Source organism: Meles meles, chromosome 10, assembly GCF_922984935.1.
Source record: "Meles meles chromosome 10, mMelMel3.1 paternal haplotype, whole genome shotgun sequence".
NCBI lineage: Eukaryota > Metazoa > Chordata > Mammalia > Carnivora > Mustelidae > Meles > Meles meles.
The window spans coordinates 13,603,986-13,624,407 of record NC_060075.1 but is presented as its reverse complement, the minus strand read 5'-3'; the positions used below and the strand labels follow the sequence as shown (position 1 = coordinate 13,624,407).

Sequence of the window (20,422 nt, the reverse complement as noted above, 5' to 3'; positions counted from 1 at the left end):
AAATCTATTTTAAAATGGGTAGGAAAAAATAAAGAGGTGTGAATATACAATGGAAGACTAACCAGAAAGTGCCTGTAATGCAAATGAAACCTGATGGAATCCTGACAGCTTCAGAATTCAGAAAGTAAGGAAGGAGCTCCAAAGCGTCCAGACGGACTTGTAAAGATAATAGATAACAATGTTAGGGAGCAGTAGAATGATCCAGAGGGCCTAAGAGAACTAGGATAAGAGAGGTGCAAAAATGGTTTTAAGCAGAAACTAAGGCTAGAAGGCTGGCAGGTCCGACAACCGGCAAAAGAGCGGAGCAGCAGATGGGAATGGGTTTGGGGGGGGGGGTGGTTACCACTCAGCGACAGAGCACAGAACTGGGGGCCTGACACCGGGATAAAAAGGAGAACGAAAACAGTGGGATTTAAGGCTGAAAAAGTAAAGATTAAATCAAAACCATCCGCTGGGTAAAACAGGTGAAGTGACATCCCCCAAACAAATGGAAAAGTGGAGGGGAGGGCAGCGGCCTGAAAACGGGGACCTCAGGGAGAGAAGAGCGGTATGATGCGCCCCATCACTCCCGTGACCATGTAATAATTACAACAGCAACTCAAGCTGGGGTCCCGGCCCCGGCTACTAACCTACATCTTTTCACCTGGATGCCGCCACCCTTTCCTGCCCGCCCCCCCACCTCCAAAATAATGAAAACATCGAAGAGACGAGAGCCTGGCTACCTTCAGCCAGCCGTGACCTTCTCGGACCAACCCTGAGTCTCGCCCCCTACTGATAGCCTCCTGCTCAACCAATGCTGCCCGAATCCCCCAAGCTGGGGTGCGAGTCAGGGAAACCCTCCTGGGCCACTGTGTGTGTTTACGTAGCGAGGAGCTGCATGACGGAGAGGGACAAGGCGGGGATGCCCATCTCCCACCCCGCAGAACCCAAAGAAGGAGGTGGCTGAGGGCACCAGAGCCCCCACCGCCACCTCGTTCCCCCAAAAAACACCAGCCAGCCGAGCCCAGAGCTCGGAGGTGTGTAGGGTGCGCCGGCACTCACCTCCTCGGGAATGGCAGGGTCCGCAGCCGAAGAGGCCGCGGCGCCGGCGCCGGCCTCGGGCTCCATATCCCCGTTGAACAGAGCCTGGCCCTGCTCCGCGCCGCCGCCGCCGCCGCCGCTCAGCGCCGCCATCTTATAACCGAGAGCCGGGGCCGGAGCGACCGCTGCTGGGCGGGGAGGGGGAAGGGAGGCGGAGGGCGGGGGGGCGGGGGGAGGCGGAGGCGGAGGGCGGGGGGCGGCGGGGAGGGACGGCCGGGGCGGCGCCGGCGGCGGGAGGGCTCCTGGGCCACCTCAGGAACCGGCCCGCGGCCCCCGGCGCAGCCGAGCCTGAGGGGATTGGGGGAAGGACGCTAGGCGGGGGGCGGGGGAAGGGGGCGGAGACGACTAGAAGTCGCCGCGGCAACGGCGTCACCCCCGTGTCACGGCCGTGACGTCACCCGGGTGCGTGACGTAATCCTAGGAGCGCCCTCGCGCCGTCGTCAGGGGAGGGTTCCTTCCCCTCCTGCCCACCGTCGCGCGCGCACGTTTCCTCGGCGCCGCGGTTTCCATGGCTCCGGTTTCCTACTTCATTCTCTTCTCGGTCTTAAACCTCTTCTGTAATGTGGGATTTACTAGAAGAGCATGGGTGGTGTTGGAGGAGGAGTTAAAATCCTAGAGGGAGGAAGACGGGAAAGCCCATGCTACTTGTGTTTTTTCCATTACAGCGAATGTGTCATAAAAATAAGATTTGAAACCCCACGGTGGAAACATTCAAGGAGAATTTGATAGAAATATATTTAAGAGCAGCTAAATCATCAGAATGATTTTTGGATCCGTTTCATTAAAGGATCTGGCCTGTTAAAGTGGGTCTAAGTGGAAGTCTAAAAGCTTATCCCCATTGTTGAGAAATAAAACGTTTTCTTTAAGTGTGTTTTTCATCTTCCAGTCATTCTGGAAATGGAAAACTTTCCATATGCTAGTGCCTGCACAAGGCACGGCATTCTAGACATCCGAAGCATCAAAACTTTAATAATTTTTATTTTCAAGATAATTATTCAAAACATTTTAAATACTAGGTGCCTTGCATGAACAGAATATTCCAAGGTGTTAGCTGTGCAAAATATGCATGAAAACAAGAGGGGAGTTCAATTCCCTTTGTCAGGCCCAATTACAGAATGAAATTAAAGAAACCCAATTCAGGGGTGCCTGGGTGGCTCAATGGGTTAAGCCGCTGCCTTCGGCTCAGGTCATGATCTCGGGGTCCTGGGATCAAGTCCCACATGGGGCTCTCTGCTCAGAAGGGAGCCTGCTTCCCTCTCTCTCTCTCTCTCTGCCTGCCTCTCTATCTACTTGTGATCTGTCTCTGTCAAATAAATGTTAAAAAAAAAAAAAAGAAACCCAATTCATTATTAAAAATAACGTTTATCCTAAAGGAAAAGGGAATATTCAAGGGAAAAAAGGAATGGAGAATAGAGGAAAGGAATATAATGTTATTATAGGAATATAAAGGAATATAAGTTACTGTGCGCTCCTGATGGTGTACAGTTTTAATCACCAAAGTAACTTAAACATCAAGTCATGAGAAGCTTTGAGTGAACTACGTTTTTGACTTCCCATGTGGAGGGAAGTCACCAGTGACCTCCTTACAGTATTCACCATGGTTAAAGAGAACGAAAGCTGTCCTACTGACTCCTGAAGCTGAATGTCTGCATATTGATGGAGTCACTGTGAATCCAGGTACTCTAGAGGTAAGGCATTGTGTGTGAGGCTGCTTGATTAATCAGAATACTAATATTTCTCTACAATGAAAAATGGAAAGTAGAGCCTATCAAGCGGGCATTATAAACTTGTTAGCATTGTTGTACTTTTTCTTCCAAGTAGAAAAGTCTCCTTGAAGAACTAAATATAAATCGAGGCGCCTGGGTGGCTCAGTGGGTTAAGCCTCTGCCTTCAGCTCAGGTCATGATCTCAGGGTCCTGGGATCGAGCCCCGCATGGGGCTCTCTGCTCAGCAGGGAGCGTGCTTCCTCCTGTCTCTCTGCCTACCTCTCTGCCTGCTTGTCATTTCTGTCTGTCAAATAAATTAAAAAAAAAAAAAGAACTAAATATAAATCAAAAAGACGTTTGGCCATAAGAGACTCTTAATCTCACAAAACAGAGGGTTGCTGGGGGAGGGGGTAGGGAGAGGGAGGGTGTGGTTATGGACATTGGAGAAGGTATGTACTATGGTGAGTGCTGTGAAGTGTGTAAACCTGGCGATTCACAGAACTGTACCCTTGGGCTAATAATACATTATATGTTAATAAAAAAATTTTTTTTAAAAAGAGGTTTGGCAAAAGTAGAGTAAATGAAAATTATCGTAAGGGTTAATGTCATCAAGCTATACTAGTCTGAAGCACCCTTCTCTACTGTAAGGACATACTTCTAAAGTGACCAAAATAGCACCATTAGCCAGTCATGGCACCTTTTATCCTTGATTTTATCAGAAACACAACTTGCAGCACTTTTTTTTCAACAGTCCTATTTCTTTTTTTTTTATCAGACCCTAAAAAATTATGTCATTATGACACTTCCTCATAACGTTCAAAGTTCTAAGATTTGTTTTCATTGGTTCCATTTTAAATTATAACCTTCTTTATCAGCATATCCTGTGGAGAAATACATAGTTATTTCTCCACAGGATGACTGATCTCATCCATTTAATAGTGATTCTTCTTAGGTTCTATTCATTCAATATTTTCTGACCTTGTCTTTAAATTCTGGATATATCTTATTTGATTCCCCTAGGCTATTCTAAAGCTCCTACAGGATCTGGATGGGAAAATATGGGAAAGGCATAAACTTTGGAATACAAAGATCAGTATCAGCATGCCACATCTTGGCTGTATAATCTGAAAGAAGGTAAGTTCGAATCTCTGTTTGTTGTTGTTGTCTTAATCTATAAAAAGAAGGTGGTAATAATGCCAGTCCAGCCTGCCTAACTGTATCATTGCAAAGATCAAACATAGATTTTCCTTTAACAAAATATGACAACCTTCTCAGTCAGAATTCGGACAAGGCATAGCAGAGATGGCTTGTCTCTGCTCCATGATGTCTAGGATCCTCAGCTGGGAAGGCTCCGTGCCTGAAGGTGTCTCAATGGGTGGAGACTGGAATAATCTGGAGGCATATTTCCTCATATGCCCGGTGATTGAAGCTGGTACCTCAGCCACAATACCCAAGCATTCTTTCCTTAAGTGGCTTGAGCTTCCTTATAGCATGATTGCTTCAAAATAGACTTATTACGGGGCGCCTGGGTGGCTCAGTGGGTTAAAGCCTCTGCCTTTGGCTCAGGTCATGATCTCGGAGTCCTGGGATCGAGCCCCACATCGGGCTCTCTGCTCAGCTGGGAGCCTGCTTCCTCCTCTCTCTCTGCCTGCCTCTCTGCCTGCTTGTGATCTCTGTCTGTGAAATAAATAAATAAAATTTTAAAAAAAATAAAACAAAATAGACTTCTTACAAGGCAGGTAAGGGCTCCAAACGCTAGTGTTCCTATAAGCAAGGTGAAAGCTGTATTGCATTTTATGACCTAGCCTCCAGAATCACACAGTATCACTTCTGTTGCATTTTATTTATTTATTATTTTATGTATTTATTTTATTTATTTTTTATCTTATTTTGTTTATTTTGGATATAGTAAGTCATTAAGTCTAGCCCAAATTCAAGGCAAAGACGTATAGATCCTATATGGAAGAAGTGTCAAAGAATTTACAGTTGTGTGTGATTTACAGACACGTTGTGTTTAGAATAAAGAACTAGCTATTCTAGAAATAGTTACTTATCCTCATCTTCTCCAGAGGGGATTCTAAACTCAAATTCTCCCCCTTTTTATTACTGGGAATCAACAAGACCCATATCAGTATATTAATGAAGAAGACTTTACCTTCTTTCTTTAGCTTCTTACCACTGCATGGAACAATAAATGCGGGTTCTTGACCATAGAGTACAGCCAGTCTTCTCTGGGGTACTTCCTGCCCCTGCAAATCCCAGTGCTTCCATAGGCAGGATGCTGTGCTGAAACTCTCTACCCAAAAGTATGGTACTGTGTTCTTGGAGCATGTAATGGGCCAAGCCAGTTTGTGATCTGCACAGAAACAGAAAAAACACCTCCTCCTTGTGCTATGGTGTATCATATGGGCATCAAATCAGTATTACCTTGCATTCTAAAGTTTTATAGTTTATTTTTTAATACATCTATTTTTTTAAAAAGATTTTACTTATTGATTTTGAGAGAAAGAGCACAAGCAGGGGGAGCAGCAGGCAGAAGGAGAAGTGGGTTCCCTGCTGAGCAAGGAGCCTGATGTAGTACTCCCAGGACCCTGGGATCACGACCTGAGCCAAAAAACAGATGCTTAACTGACTGAGCCACCCAGCTATCCCATATGGACAGTTTAATCAATGCAGTTCTTTTAGGTTTTGTTCACAGTCCCCTTATGCCCTTAGGCATTCCTGTATCACAGGAAGCTAAAATACACATCTAGGTGAGGAGCATTTCTCAGATCTTTGCTCCAGTTAATGTCTGGGACACCAAGAAACCTTGCTGCTATGCCTGACCCTCTTTCAGTTTATTTCTGGCTTGTGTTTCTGTCTTGAATCTTGCGTTCTACTAGGTAGTGGATAGTCCCACTCATCATCTGGACCTGCCCAGTCAGGTCTGATCCACATTAATGTGGTCAACTCCTAGAAAACAAGCAAGCAGCTTCTAGGAAGTTTCTACAGCTCCGACCACATTCAGTGATATATAGCTGATTACAATTTAATGTTTTTCTTTATGAATCAAGGTCATCATGGTGAATTACACATCTTGTATTAATAGAAGGCTATTCTCAGAAGCTATTTAGGTATGAATAGAAAATAGAATCATAGAGTTGATGCAGGGCAGCCTTCTTGCTGAGAGATACTTATCTTCTCAGTGGAATTTCAAACTCTATCCAAATGTGATGGGGACCTCACTAAAATAGTACATTAAATGCTAACTTTTTTTTCTTCACATTGAATTGAAACCCTCCTCTTTATGATATCTATATTCTGGTCTGTTTTGCCTTTAGAGGAACACAGGACAAGTCTATTTCTTATTCTGTGTAACTGCTTTCAAATATTTGAAGGGAGTTCTGTTCCCTTTAGTTCTTCCTCAAAGCATTTTCTCATCTTCTGTGTACTATTCAATTTTCCTCTTAAAACGTGGTCCCAGTGCACCTCTGTGGCTCAGTCAGTTAAGCGTCCACCTTCAGCTCAGGTCATTATCTCAGAGTACAGGGATCAAGCCCTGCATCTGGATCCCCACTCAGCAGAGACTCTGTCCCTTATCCCTCTGCTGCTCCCCCTGCTTGTGCTCTCTCACTCTCTCTCTGTCAGAAAAATAAAATCTTTTAACAAACAAACAAAGAAACAAAAAAAACCAAAAAAACACGGTCCTTTGCATTGAACACCATTTCAGATTTGCTCCAACTAACAAAGAATAGAATCTCTGATTGCAATAACCTAGGACCCATGCTTTTGTTAATAAAATAAAAAACCATACAAGCAACCCCACCCCCATTATTGGTACCTATGAAGCTTGGAGTCAACAAAACAACTTTGTGATTGTTTTATTTTTAGTAAAATGCTATTGCATCAAGCCTAGGTTTTCTCTCACCCCTATCGTCATGTCATGAATTAGGTACTGTTGTCATCCCCTCTACTGAACTCACATTCCTCAGGATTTTTTAATTCTTGAGGGAAGACTTTCCTTTGAGATTCATGAAATGTATTAGATATTATATTTCTTTCTTTTTTGAATTTTTAAACTAATAGCTTTATTGAGATATAATTCACATATGGTATGGATTTAAAGTGGACAACTCATAGGGTGGCTGGGTGGCTTAGTCACTTAAGTGCCTGACTTGATCTCAGCTCCGGTCTTGATCTCAAGGTCTCAGTCTCAGGGTTATGACTTCAAGCCCTGTGTTGGACTCCACACTGGGGGTGGAGTCTATTTAAAAAATAAATAAATAAATTAGACAATTCACGGTTTTTTTCATTTTTTAAAATGTAAATTCAATTAGTTAACATGTAGTATATTATTAGTTTCAGAAGTAGAGTTCAGTGACTCATCAGTCTTATGTAACGCCCAGTGCTCATTACATCACGTGCCCGCCTTAATGCCCATCTCCCCATTATCCCTCCCCCCATTCCCTCTCCTCCAGCAACTCCCAGTTTGTTCCCTATGATTAAGAGTCTCTTTTGCTTAGTCTACCTCTCTGGTTTTGTTTTATTTTTTTCCTCCCTTCCCCTGTGCTCCTCTGTTTCATTTCTTAAATTCCCCGAACGAGTGAAAGCATATGGTAGACAATTCACTGATTTTTAGTATATCCATAGAGTCAGGCAACCATCTTCAAAATTAATTTTAGAACATCTTCATCACTCCAAAAATTACCCTAGATATTATATATATATTTTTTTAAAGATTTTATTTATTTATTTGACAGATAGAGATCACAAGTAGGGAGAGAGGCAGGCAGAGAGAGAGGAGGAAGTAGGCTCCCTGCCAAGCAGAGAGCCTGATGCGGGGCTCGATCCCAGGACCCTGGGATCATGACCTGAGCGAAAGGCAGAGGCTTTAACCCAATGAGCCACCCAGGCGCCCCTATTTTTTAAAAGATTTTATTTATTTATTTGATAGAGAGATCACAAGTGGGCAAGGAGGCAGGCAGAGAGAAAGGGAGAAGCAGTCTCCCTGCTGAGCAGAGAGCCCGATGCGGGGCTCGATCCCAGGGCCCTGGATCATGATCTGAGCTGAAGGCAGAGGTTTATCCCACTGAGCCACCCAGGCACCACCCCTTGATATTATATTTTTAACATTTACCAAAGGATGTTTGTATCAGTATGTTATTTCATCTTATAACATCTTGCTTGTACTACCCTTCGTGTGTTAATAAGATAGAGTTCTTCGAAATATTCTTTGTGAATTTGATAATTTGGATAATTAAAATTTTTTAAGTTTGTTTTTATTGCATGGTACAGTAGACTATACAGTATGCTACCTTTTGGCAAGAAGCAAGGGGAAGCTGTATATATAATGAAAAGTGCACCTGATAAGGGATGAGTAAGAATGGTGTAGAGAGAATGAGACTTCTCTGAGTATATCTTTTAAGATAGCTTGACTTTATGGGACATGTGAGCAAGTGAATAAAAGTAAAATCTAACCAAATGAACCTAATGGTATATCAAATTCATAATGTAACCACACAGAAAAAGTGATTAATTCAAGTGGCTTTTGAATGTCATTTTCTGACTATGGAGTATAATGAACTTATGCCATGTTAAATTAGCTAAACTGGCACCGTTTGCCAGAATCCTCTTCCATCATGTGTGACCTGCTCACTCACTCCAAAATATATCCCCTGAGATGGTCCAGAGCAAACTCTCTTCACCAGCGCTGTATGATAATGCATTTGTGAGGGGAACTCTTAGAGCTCTCTGCTGGCTCTTGTCGGTAAGCCAGAAATAACAATAATTGCTACCCTTTCTATGGGAGGCATGTTTAACTCTGTGATGACAGGCTTCTCCTGCAGGACCCCCATCACTGACACTGTAATGGCAGCCCAAGGTAGTAACAGTCTGACTTGTTCTCAGTCCCTCCTCATAGTTTCTAGCTCAACCTTACAGATTTCATTTTTGCCTTGTTTCTCCCACTTTACCTCTGTCTTTCTCTTCCTGACTGTCTGGCTGAAGATTTTCTGGATCCAGCAGTGGACCCACAAACACCAGCCTCACCTAGACTGTTTAACCAGCTCCATGGTTGCCTGAGACCAAAGCTCTATAATACATTCTTTTTAAAATATATATATTTTTAATTTGTTTACTTATTTATCTGAGAGAGAGAGAAAGAGAGAGAGAGAGCACAAGCAGGGGGAGGGGCAGAGGGAAGGGAGAAGCAGACTCCCCACCGAGCAGGGAGCCCACTGTGGGACCCTGTCTCAGGACCCTGGGATCATGACCCGAGCTGAAGGTAGACGCCCAACCAAATGAGCCACCCAGGCGCCCCTCCGTAACACATTCTTATTATTTATGTATCTTAACACTTTTGCTTCTGATTAAGTACTGACTGGAATATGTTCCAAGAACAAAATGCACTACAAATGAATCTTTAACTTTATTAGGAGGCTTATTATTGGTAGTGATACTGGTTTTGTAATTCTTTTTTTTTTTTTTTTTTTGGTTATGTAATTCTGAAACAATTTGTATTTATTGCGGATAGAACATATGATGACGTTGGGAATCAAGGTTCTTACTGTAGAAAAGGGTAGAAACACATTATGAACAGAAGTTGAAGAAGAACCCTGTGATGCTAGATTCAAATTGTAATAATTGTATTAATATAAGATTTAGAGAAAAATAATGTGTCTGTGAACATGCGTGTATGTATAGTTTAAGAAGAATATATGCTAGTTATTATACAGAGAAGATGATAGAATTAGAGATGTATACTATATAATACATATACCATGTAAGTGTATATACTTATAAATGCTTATATAATCTGTATCTGTATTTACATTTATACCTACATATAATATATATATTTATATGTGTACTATATATATATGGTGTGTGTGTGTGTGTGTGTATAAATATATAGATGTAGATATAGATTAGCTCTGTGCACTGAAGAGGGGCCTGGGAGTTTTCAGTAGATATACCGGTACCTGGTTCTTGATTTTGAAATGCCGTTCTCCACTGTAAGTAATAAGGGCTCCTTTGAGAAATGGCTGATTCCAGATCTGGGGCAGGAAATGTATAAACTGAGCTTGTACAGTATGCATCTTGGTGTACTCCAGAGCAAGGGCATGGTAGAATTAGGAAGAAATCACCATTTTGCCACTGCCAGTGTAACAATTACTCCAGGTGGGGACCATTAATAGTTGCTGCAAGTCTTACTGGGTAAAAGAGTGTTGGGGATCAGGGCAGTTCTATGGTTTCGTAATGCTACGACACAGACCTCTCACTAATTATAAAGGGGGAAGAGCACATTTACAATAGCAGTCCCTCCATTAACCAAGCTGATGGGGGATAATTCAACATTATGCGACAAGTCCTGATGCGGTGCACTGTCTATGTGGTATTGGGGCCAAATAATGTTAAACTGAACATAACCATGAGGAAACCATGAAATCCAGAATGTGGGAGATTAGAGAAGACAAACAGCTCTAACTCTTCAAAAATTCAATATCATGGGAGCACCTGGGTAGTTCAGTTGGTCAGTCATCGACTCTTGATTTCAGTTCAGTTCACAATCTTGGGTTCGTGGGATTGAACCCCATGTCAGGTTCTGCACTGGGCATGGAGCCTCCTTGTCCCACTCCCTCTACTTCTCCCGTCTCCATCTCTAAAATAAATAAATAAAATCTTTTAAATTAAATTTTATTTTTTTAAAGATTTTATTTATTTATTTGACAGAGAAAGAACACAAGTAGGCAGAGAGGCAGGCAGAGAAAAGCAGACTCCCTGCTGAGCAAAGAGCCCGATGCGGGGCTCGATCCCAGGACCCTGAGATCCTGACCTGAGCCGAAGGCAGCGGCTTAACCCACTGAGCCACCCAGGCGCCCCAATAAAATCTTTTTTAAAAAAAGATTTTAAAAATTCAAGATTACAAAAAGCAAAAAAGTCAAGGGCAGAAAGTCAAAGGAACTGTTCCACATTAAAAGACATTAAAGAAAAAAAGAGATTAAAGAGCTTTAACAACCAAATGTAATGAAATTTAACTGAATACTGGGTAAGATAAACTAGAAGAGACATTTTGGGACGATTGGGGAACTTAAACATGAGTTATATGTTAAATAATAATTATGAATGAATGTGAATTAATGTTGATATCCTTATTTTTATAAGATGAATGGTGAAGTGTTTAAGACTAAAATACTGTTATATCTGCAATTTACTTTAAGATGGTTCAGAAAGAAATGGCGATAAAGAAAAGGCAACAATTTATTGACAATTAGGGAATCTAGATAAAGGATATGGTCATTTGTAGTATTATCTTGACTTTTCTGTATATTTGATATTTTTTAAAAACATGTTGGAGGGGTGTTCCTGGTTGGCTCAGTTGGTAGAGCATATAGCTCTTCGTCTCAGGGTTGTGGGTTCGACCCCCATGTTGGGTGTAGAGATTACTTAAAATTAAAATCTTCAGGGGTCCCTCGATGACTCAGTCTGTTGAGTGTTCAACTCTTGATTTCCACTCAGGTCATGAGATAGAGCCTCATGTCAGGCTCTGTGCCCAGTGGGAAGTCTGCTTAAGATTCTCCCTCCCTCTCCCTCTCCCCCTCTCCTGGTGCTTTCACCCTCATTCTCTCTCTCAAATAAATAAACAAATCTTTAAAAAATACATAAAATCTTTTATAAATGTTGGAGGAAATTTCTTTTTTATTATATAAAAGCAGTGCATATTTACAATAATAAAACATTGTCATAAGTTTCCAAAGGAATGTTTTTTCAGGCAATTAAAAACTTGCTAGTCATCTACTACTATTAACATTACATTAAGGGGCGCCTGGGTGGCTCAGTGGTTTGGGCCTCTGCCTTCAGCTCGGGTCATGGTCTCCGGGTCCTGGGATCGAGCCCCACATCGGGCTCTCTGCTCGGCGGGGAGCCTGCTTCCCCCTCTCTCTCTGCCTGCCTCTCTGCCTACTTGTGATCTCTCTCTCTGTCAAATAAATAAATAAATTCTTTATAAAAAAAAAACAACAAAAACATTACATTAAGTTTTACCTTCTTCGTAGCTTTATTGTCCTCTTACATAGGATTATTCCTGAGAAATCTAGTTTTATAATGCTTTATATTTTCTGATATAGTGGACTTAAACCTTTTTGTGTCATGATTCATAGATGATAAGAAAAATTTTTGGTGTGTCTCATTCAGGTTTTAATAAGACGCTATAATGTATCTCTACATATCAGATAGGGATCTCCTCTTATCTTAAATGTTGTTTTATTACTCTACATATGTATTTGTAATACACATTTGTTATAAACATTTGTAGCAACACCTCTCCTGGTAACTTCTTGTTCTTAAGATATATTTATGGTGTCTTATAGTTCATTTCTTCTTCATTTCTTTCGTTCACTCAACAATACTTACTGGATACCTACTGAGTGCCAGGAAATATGCTAAGCTTTTATGTAATCTGAATAATGAGAGTCTCAGATTTTTTGTTGGTTTGTCTTAACATTTACCATTGTTCTGGGAGAGCCTTGTATACAGTAGACTGTTTCTTGTTTTTTGTTCTTAAGGCAAGTTGGTTATTTTTTATTTATTTTTTCAAAGAGAGAGCAAGAGAGTGACTGGGAGCCGCAGAGGAAAAGGGAGAGCGAATCCTAAGCAGGCTCCATGCTCAGTGCAGAGCCCAACATGAGGCTCAATCCCATAACCCTGAGATGCTGACCTGAGCCTAAATCAAGAGTCTGAGCTTAAACTGATTGAGCAACCCGTGCTCCCCCACAGTAGACCGTCAAAGAGCAAATATCTAACAGTTCCCAACTGTTATAGACATCACAACCATCACTGTCATGTTTAAGGTCTCTAATGCTGATGTTCAAATCTGTGTTTTGCTTTGTGTCTTCTTCTGAGATATAGAGACCTTTCTGTGAGATCTTGCTTCCTAAATCACAGAGAAAAAAGAGGCATTAAGACATGAATTCTCTATCTTCTAACTCCCCCAAATGCAAACGTCTATGCATATTTTAACCATTCTTATCTTCTTCCCTACCTGACAGTATGAGGTGTTGCTCCTCTTTCTATATTTGTTACGGTTAGCTGTTTACTTTTTCTTGAAAATCTCTAATGCCTGAGATTTCATGATCCCACACGCTCCCGGTTCTTCTCAAAAAAGGTCAGTTCTTTCTTGGCTTCTTTTTGGGTTCAGTTTTCACCATTGGGAGTTTCACTGGGGAAAGAGGACTCCATCCTTTACCCATTTCTTTCCTCACAGAACTCCTTTACCCTTGTACCCATCCCATAGATTTTATTTACAATGATGACTTCTAGATGTGTATCACAGTCTAGATAACTCCACCGGGGCTCAAACTCTAGTATCCAACTTCCTACTTCAAGTCTCTGCCTGAATGTGTCACAGGCACTACAAACTCCACAGATCCCAGACTGACCCCTACATTCCCCACTTTATGCTCTAACAGCTGCTCAACCTCTATTTTTCTTTTTTAATTTTAGTTGGTGCCACCACCTTTTGACTTTCTTATTTAAAAATAAATACGGGGGCGGGGACACATGGGTGACTCAGTGGATTAAGCCTCTGCCTTCAGCTCAGGTCATGATCTCAGGGTCCTGGGACCAAGCCCCGCTCAGACTCTCTGCTCAGCGGGGAGTCTGTTTCCGCACCCCCACCCCCACCTGCCTCTCTGCCTACTTGTGATCTCTGTCTGTCAAATAAATAAATAAAATCTTTATAAATAAATAATAAATACTGGGGCACCTGGGTGGCTCAGTTGGTTAAGCATCGAGTCTTGATTTTGGCTCTGGTCGTGATCTTAAGAGTCGTGAGATTGAGCTTTGCATCAGGCTCTGCACTGAGCATGGAGCCTGTTTAAAATTCTCTCTCCCTGAGGTTCCTGGGCGGCTCAGTGGGTTAAAGCCTCTGCCTTCGGCTCGGGTCATGATCCCAGGGTCCTGGGATCAAGCCCCACATCTGCTTCCATTCCTCTCTCTCTGCCTACCTCTCTGCCTACTTGTGATCTCTGTCTATCAAATAAATAAATAAATAATTTTTTAAGATGTTGACAAAAAAAGATTCTCTCTCCCTCTGTCCCTCTCACTTTCTCTCTCTAAAAAACAAAAAAAAGTTAGAAAAACGATAAATACTAATCCCCCCCAAAAGCAAGAGAACAACTAACTACCTTTTGGGGGTGATGGATATGTTTATTACCTTGTTTATATTATATCCCAGATGTATGCCTATGTCCAGGGGACTCATCAAACCTGGGTGGCTCAGTGGTTTAGGCCACTGCCTTCGGCTCGGGTCATGATCTCAGGGTCCTGGGATTGAGTCCCGCATCGGGCTCTCTGCTCGGCGGGGAGCCTGCTTCCCTCTCACTCTCTCTGCTTGCCTCTCTGCCTACTTGTGATCTCTCTCTGTCAAGTAAATAAATAAAATCTTTAAAAAAAATGTACATATTAAATATGTACAACTTTTTGTATATTAAATTTATCTCAATAAACTTTTTTTTAATTAAAGAAGAAGATAAATACTAATTTCATATTCTCTGTTGCTAATGTAACAAAAATCTTTGAGGTAATCCTTGTAATCTTTTTAAATATTTGAATCCAGTTACTTTTGAAGTTTTTCAACAACATATTGGCAAATGTATGTCTTTTCACCTTCGTATCTTTTCCATATTGGGTGTCCTCCTCAGAAGGAAATCCGGATTTTTCCTTTTTAAAACTCTTTTATTTATTATTTGGTTACTTTTTTAACTTTTTTTTCCAAGATCTTGGTTTCTGGTTTTGGCATCTGTCAGGATTACTTCTTGCTGTTATTATAATGAATCAATATTGGGCTTAGTCAAATATTAATTTAACAATTTGATAAATATATTTATATATAACTGGGTGTATATGTACCTGGGTGGCTCAGTTGGTTAAGCCACTGCCTTAAGCTCAGGTCCTGACCCTGGAATCCTGGGACTGAGTCCTGCTCCCTGCTCAGCAAGGGGTCTGCTTCTCTCTCAGACCTTACCCCTCTCATGCTCACTTGCTCTCATTCTCTCTCTCTCAAACAAATAAAGAAAATCTTTAAAAATAAAAAATAAAATTTGTAAGCAGGAGACCGTAGGTGGGGGCACAGTGGTGGCAGATGGCCAGGCTGGACTCAACCAGATGCTATTACTGCTGCTGATTTACAGAAGATTAATAATCTAGACAGTAGCTTCATAATATTACTCCACCTTCAGAAGTTTTTCGGTCTATGGATCCAGACTGAAACTCCCAACCTTGTATGGAAATGTGCTTAGAGATGTCTCTAGCTAAAAGTGAGTAAACTAAAGCCAAGACTGACACAATAAAGAAATTTAAAACCCTTCTGCTTCAAGAACGGGTGGCTGAGTATTGAAGCATCCAGGCTGGGGATCACCTGTCTTCACAACTAGTTTATTTTTACTGGGTCTGAAGGTATCTACTCCCTTCATTGAATTGACATGCCTCTTACAAGGTGTTTGTGAGCAATAAACACTATTAAAGGTTTTTTAATAATGTGGAACTGGAGCAATTACTTCAAGGCCATTATAATTTCCTCAAGACACTTGTCCTTGTAATTTGACTTTGCTGGATGTTGAAAATTTGAAGTAATGGGAGGTATAAAATCAGTTTTCCTTTCTCTTTCCCTGAAGATTTATTTCACTGGGAAGTTTACAGCGTATAGTTAGTTACACATCGTTGGGTATGATTTATTTAGTTATTCTCTGTGGAAAATAAAAATTAAAAGTTATGAAGTTGCATTTCTAGAATGGGTCTAGATATAAAGCAAGTACCCCATTTTTTTCATCTCAATACATTACATACATACATGCATATATAAAGTTACAATTAAAATAACCCCAGATCTTAAGTGTTCTGGTTTAGTTATGTGTTTCTTTGCCCTTTTGGATGACAGTTGGAGAAGATACATGGAGATGTTGGTGCATTATGCATGGAGGCGAATTATACCTACCAGTTGCTTATTTCTGTGGCAAAGAAAGATTTAGTTGGTGGGAGACAGTGTTGAGAGTTGCTTACAGGAGATGAAGAATAAATGGAGAAAAGCTGATGGGATATTTTGATGAGAGTCTTTTTGTGGTCCTGGACTTGAGAACCTGGAAAGCAAAGTCCCATGGGATGTAGAAAGCAGGACTTTTTCCCCATATCTGCACAGAACCCAGCCTGTTTTGGCAATGTGTAGACAGTGACTCTGGGACTACCAGTGGGCTGCATCTTTGGCATGAGTAGTGGAGAACCTGCAAAGGGCAGGTTCAACAATAGCATGAGTTGTTCTCCTTCAGACAATGTCAAACACAGTGGACAATGGCCAGGAGCAAACTGAAACAAAGAGGAAGAACATAGTAGATCCCAAGTGGGAACTGGTTTGTGAACACCCGAAAGGTGCAGGGTCAATGTTACATTATTGTAGGGACACCATTCATATTTTGTTCAGTATAAATCTCAGTTGTGCTTCAGGGAGTGACATTTACCCAGGACACAATATCAATCACACCCCCTGGAATTGGGCAATGTGGCTGCCTGGTCCTGGGAAGCATTCCTTTTGGAGACTCCCAGAAATAATTACAGGCTTCTTTACATGGGCTGCTGAGGTTCAGACTGCCAACTGGTAGGGACTTAAACCATTGTGATTTTGAATTTTCAGTTAATATGTCTTCATTTTAGTCATATGGTCTAATAACATCTGGGAATCCTAGCTGCTTGGTTTTGTACTGTTCTTGTCAGATACTGCTGTGTTCTCTTATAGCAGGGGCCCAGCTGGAGTCTAAGCAGTGTTCCAGATTCAAGTGTATTTGGAGGACTGGTGGGACATGCCCGCCAGTAGCCCATTTACATGAGGGTTTGGAATGACTTGTAGATGGGTCAAGGGCCATGAGCCAGGGTTGCATAGAGTGATTCTGGTAATAGTATATTATCTGTATTTAGATTATTCTCCATTCTTGCAGTTTTTACTCATACCCGAGTTTTGAGGTAAATCTACAAAAAGGTCACATTTAATTTAAATCTGTTCAGTATGGAGTTGAAAGCAAACTCCAGTGGAAGAATCACAGTGCGGACCATTCTGTGGTGAGGCCATGCTATCTGAAGGAGAGAATTATACATCTTTTTTTTTTTTTAAGATTTTATTTATTTATTTGACAGAGAGAGATCACAAGTAGACAGAGAGGCAGGCAGAGAGAGAGAGAGGGAAGCAGGCTTCTCGCTGAGCAGAGAGCCCAATGCGGAACTCGATCCCAGGACCCTGAGATCATGACCCGAGCCCAAGGCGGCAGCTTAACCCACTGAGCCACCCAGGCGCCCCGAGAATTGTATATCTTTGAGAAACATTTCTTGGCGCGTTACTGGGCCCTGATGGAGACAGAATATTTAACCATGGAGAACCAAGAGTCTATGAATCCAGAAATGCCCATTAAGGGTTTTATCAGTTCTGCCAAGTTATAAAGTCAGATGGGTCCCACAGCATTCCATCAAAAGATTGAAATGGTATATTTGATATCAAGCTTGAACAGAACCAAAAGACAGAAGCAGGTAGCCTAGACCTTCATGTCACCCACCACAATTACACAAGTACCCCTCTCTTCACTCATACCTATGGCCATGTTGTGGGAGAAGGTTCTGTAAACCAGCTAAAGAAGGAAGGAAAAGCCCAAATTTGGCTCATGGATGTGTCAGCTAGGTAAATAAGTAAAACCTGATTATGAATATGGTTGCATTATGTCCACATTTAGGGATGGCCTTAAACAATTGTTGGCAGGGAAAATCTTCCCAGCAGGCAGAGCTATGAGTGGTACAACTGATACCCACTTTGTAGGGAAGGGAAAGTGGACCAAGATGAGAATATATGCATATTCTTGTGCAGTGATCAGTGATCAGGGCCCTAAGACGGAAAGCGTGACAGATTGGATACAAGGAAATCTAGGAACGGGTCTTGTGAATAGACACACAGGAGAGTTGGCACAAAGTGTGCAGATCTCCATATCAAATGTTCATGTCCTCCAGGAAGCACTCACCATGGATAAGACATTCAGCAGCCAAAGAGACCAAATGATTAGGCCATTCAATGTCAGTCAGTCTACATCATAGGACATCCCAGGGCTGACACAATGGGCACGTGAGCAAATTGGCCATGGTGGCCGAGGCTGGGGTTATGCATAGGCCAAATACCTTGGCCTCCCATTGCCAGGGTTGTTCTAACTACTGCTGCCAACCGGTCATCTCAGAGACCAGCAGTGAACCCCAGATGTGGCATCGTTTATTGAGGATACCAATTGGTGACTTGGGGGCAAATTGACCACATTAGGCATCTTTTGTTCTCCCTCGGTAATATCAAAAATAGCTAGCAATCTCTCAAAGCCAACTAATAGAGCTCTCTATTTTTTTTTTTTTTTACAATGGAACAAAGCTGAAGAAAATACCCTTTTAACATGTAATCTTACTCGTTGATGCTTTTACTCCTATGGGATATAAAACAGATGTGACATTACTTGAAAAAGGTACAAACAACTGTAATTTAAATAGATACTGCCAATTGTTTATTTTTTAAAAAGCCTCTAATGCATCCTATTTCCACCAACAAATATGTGAGACTCTCCTTCTCTGCACATTCTTGCCAACAACAGGCATTATTTTGACAAATAGATTTAAAGTGATATCTTCTTGTCAAGTACATTTCTTTAAGTACATTTCCCAGACCACTAGCAAGTTTACTATGTTTTTATGTGTTTCTTGATCATTAGATTTTTCTCTTCTGTGAATTGTCTTCATATGTTTTGCCACTTTTCTACTAGTATCTTATTCTCTTTTGCCTGAGTTTGTAAGAAATTGTTATATATTATGGTTATTGAATATCTCTCCTCTTTACTATAAATATTTTCTCTGAATGTACTATTAGTTTAAATTATAATACCTCCTTCGCATTTATTCATATGAAAGTTGAAAATATTTATAGAGTCATATATGTCTATTTCTTTCTTTTATACGTTCAGGCTTTCCAGTATCTCCTGCCTGTTGATAAAATATGTGTTTTCCTCCAAGGATTGATTAATTGATTGGCTGGAGAGGGAGGTGGGGGGGAGGCAGAAGAAGAAGGAAAGAGAATCTTAAGCAGGATCCATGCAGGACTCGATTTCATGACCCTGGGATCATGACCTGAGCCAAAAATCAAGAGTCAGGTGCTTAACATGTGAGCCACTGAGGTGCCCCTTTCCCCTAAGGATTTTGTTATTTGATTTTTAAGAATTTTATCCATTTTGTCATTTCTTTTTATAACTGGCACAAGATAGAGATCTAAATTTATATTCTTTAGTGGGTGTTTGCCTGTCTCAGTCAGGGGAGGGGAGCATGCAACTCTTGACCTTGGAGTCACGAGTTCAGCCCCATGTTGGGCGTAGAGCTTACATTAAATTTATTTTCTTTCAAATACGTAGCTACTTGTGCTAGGCCCATTTATTAAATAATTCGTCTTTCCCACAATGATTTCAGCCACCCCCTTTATCACATATTACTTTTCATATGTATGCAAAGATCTCTTTGATTCCTATTCCATTTCACTGATGTGTTTGTCTAACCTTTTATAGCTCTGTAATAATTTGATAACAGTTACTTTCCAGTGTGTTCTAATATCTGCTAAGTCTCCCTTCACTGTTTATTTTCTATACTCAGTCATTTATTTTTCCATGTAGCTTTTACAGTTATTTTGTCCAAGTGCAACTTGTACCCATACTCTATTAGAGTATTAATTAGAATTTTACTAAATTTATACATTGTTTTGGAAAAATTGACTTTTTAATAATATTAGTATTCTCATTCAAGAGCATAAATACATTTCCTTTTGCTCAGAGATTGTTTTATATTCTGAAATGTGATGTTATTATTTTTCTCATTTACATTCTGTGCTTTTCTTGTCAAATTTATCTTTAGGTGATTTAGATGTTTTTCTCTTATTATGAATGGAATATTTCACTTCATTTCCTTTTCTAAATACTTATCAAAGAATAGAGAAAAGCCATTAATTCCTATATGTTTAGCTTGTCTTCAGTCATCTTACCAAATTCTTTTATAAATTTTAGTATTTTTTAACCACAGCTCTTGAAATTTATCTGTTTTCCCCCCTAAAATTTATACCATTTTTCCTGTCTTATTGAACGTACTAGACTGTCCAAGCCATCGTTAAATAATAATACTGATATAGCATCCCTAACTAGTTATTGAGTTTAATGAAGTGTGGTGTTTTTCTACTTTTCCTGTTTCTGTTTCCCTGTTGGCTTTTGGTAAGTAGTCTACTAGGGCTTTCTTCTATTTTATGTAGATTTTCAAAAATTAGGAATGGCTAGTGGATTTTATCAGACATTTATCAACACCTATTGACATGATGATATAGTTTTTCTCCTTTAATTTGTTGATATAATGGTTATATTGATAGAGTTCCTATTACTGAATCATCTGAAAAAAAAAGCCTTGATTATATTACTGTATAAAATGTAATTGTTTGGAATTGTGTATCTATATTCATAAGCTAGGAAATGTGAATCAATTATATTCATAAATGAGACTGGTCTATAATATTAATGTTAAAATTGGCTGACTTCATAAAATGAATTAGTGGCTTTTTTGTCTTTTCA

General features: G+C 40.7%; 1 protein-coding gene across 1 annotated transcript in view; it reads right to left on the bottom strand.

The window, feature by feature from the left end:
• The window catches only part of BRAF (B-Raf proto-oncogene, serine/threonine kinase), a 180,923-nt gene extending 179,562 nt beyond the window's left edge, over nucleotides 1-1,361 (bottom strand). The window contains exon 1 of the mRNA XM_046020461.1: nucleotides 1,042-1,361. Within this exon, the coding sequence (XP_045876417.1) occupies nucleotides 1,042-1,173 (132 nt within the window). The 5' untranslated portion in view covers nucleotides 1,174-1,361. The remainder of the gene's footprint in view (nucleotides 1-1,041) is intronic.
• Between the last annotated feature and the right edge of the window lie 19,061 nt (nucleotides 1,362-20,422).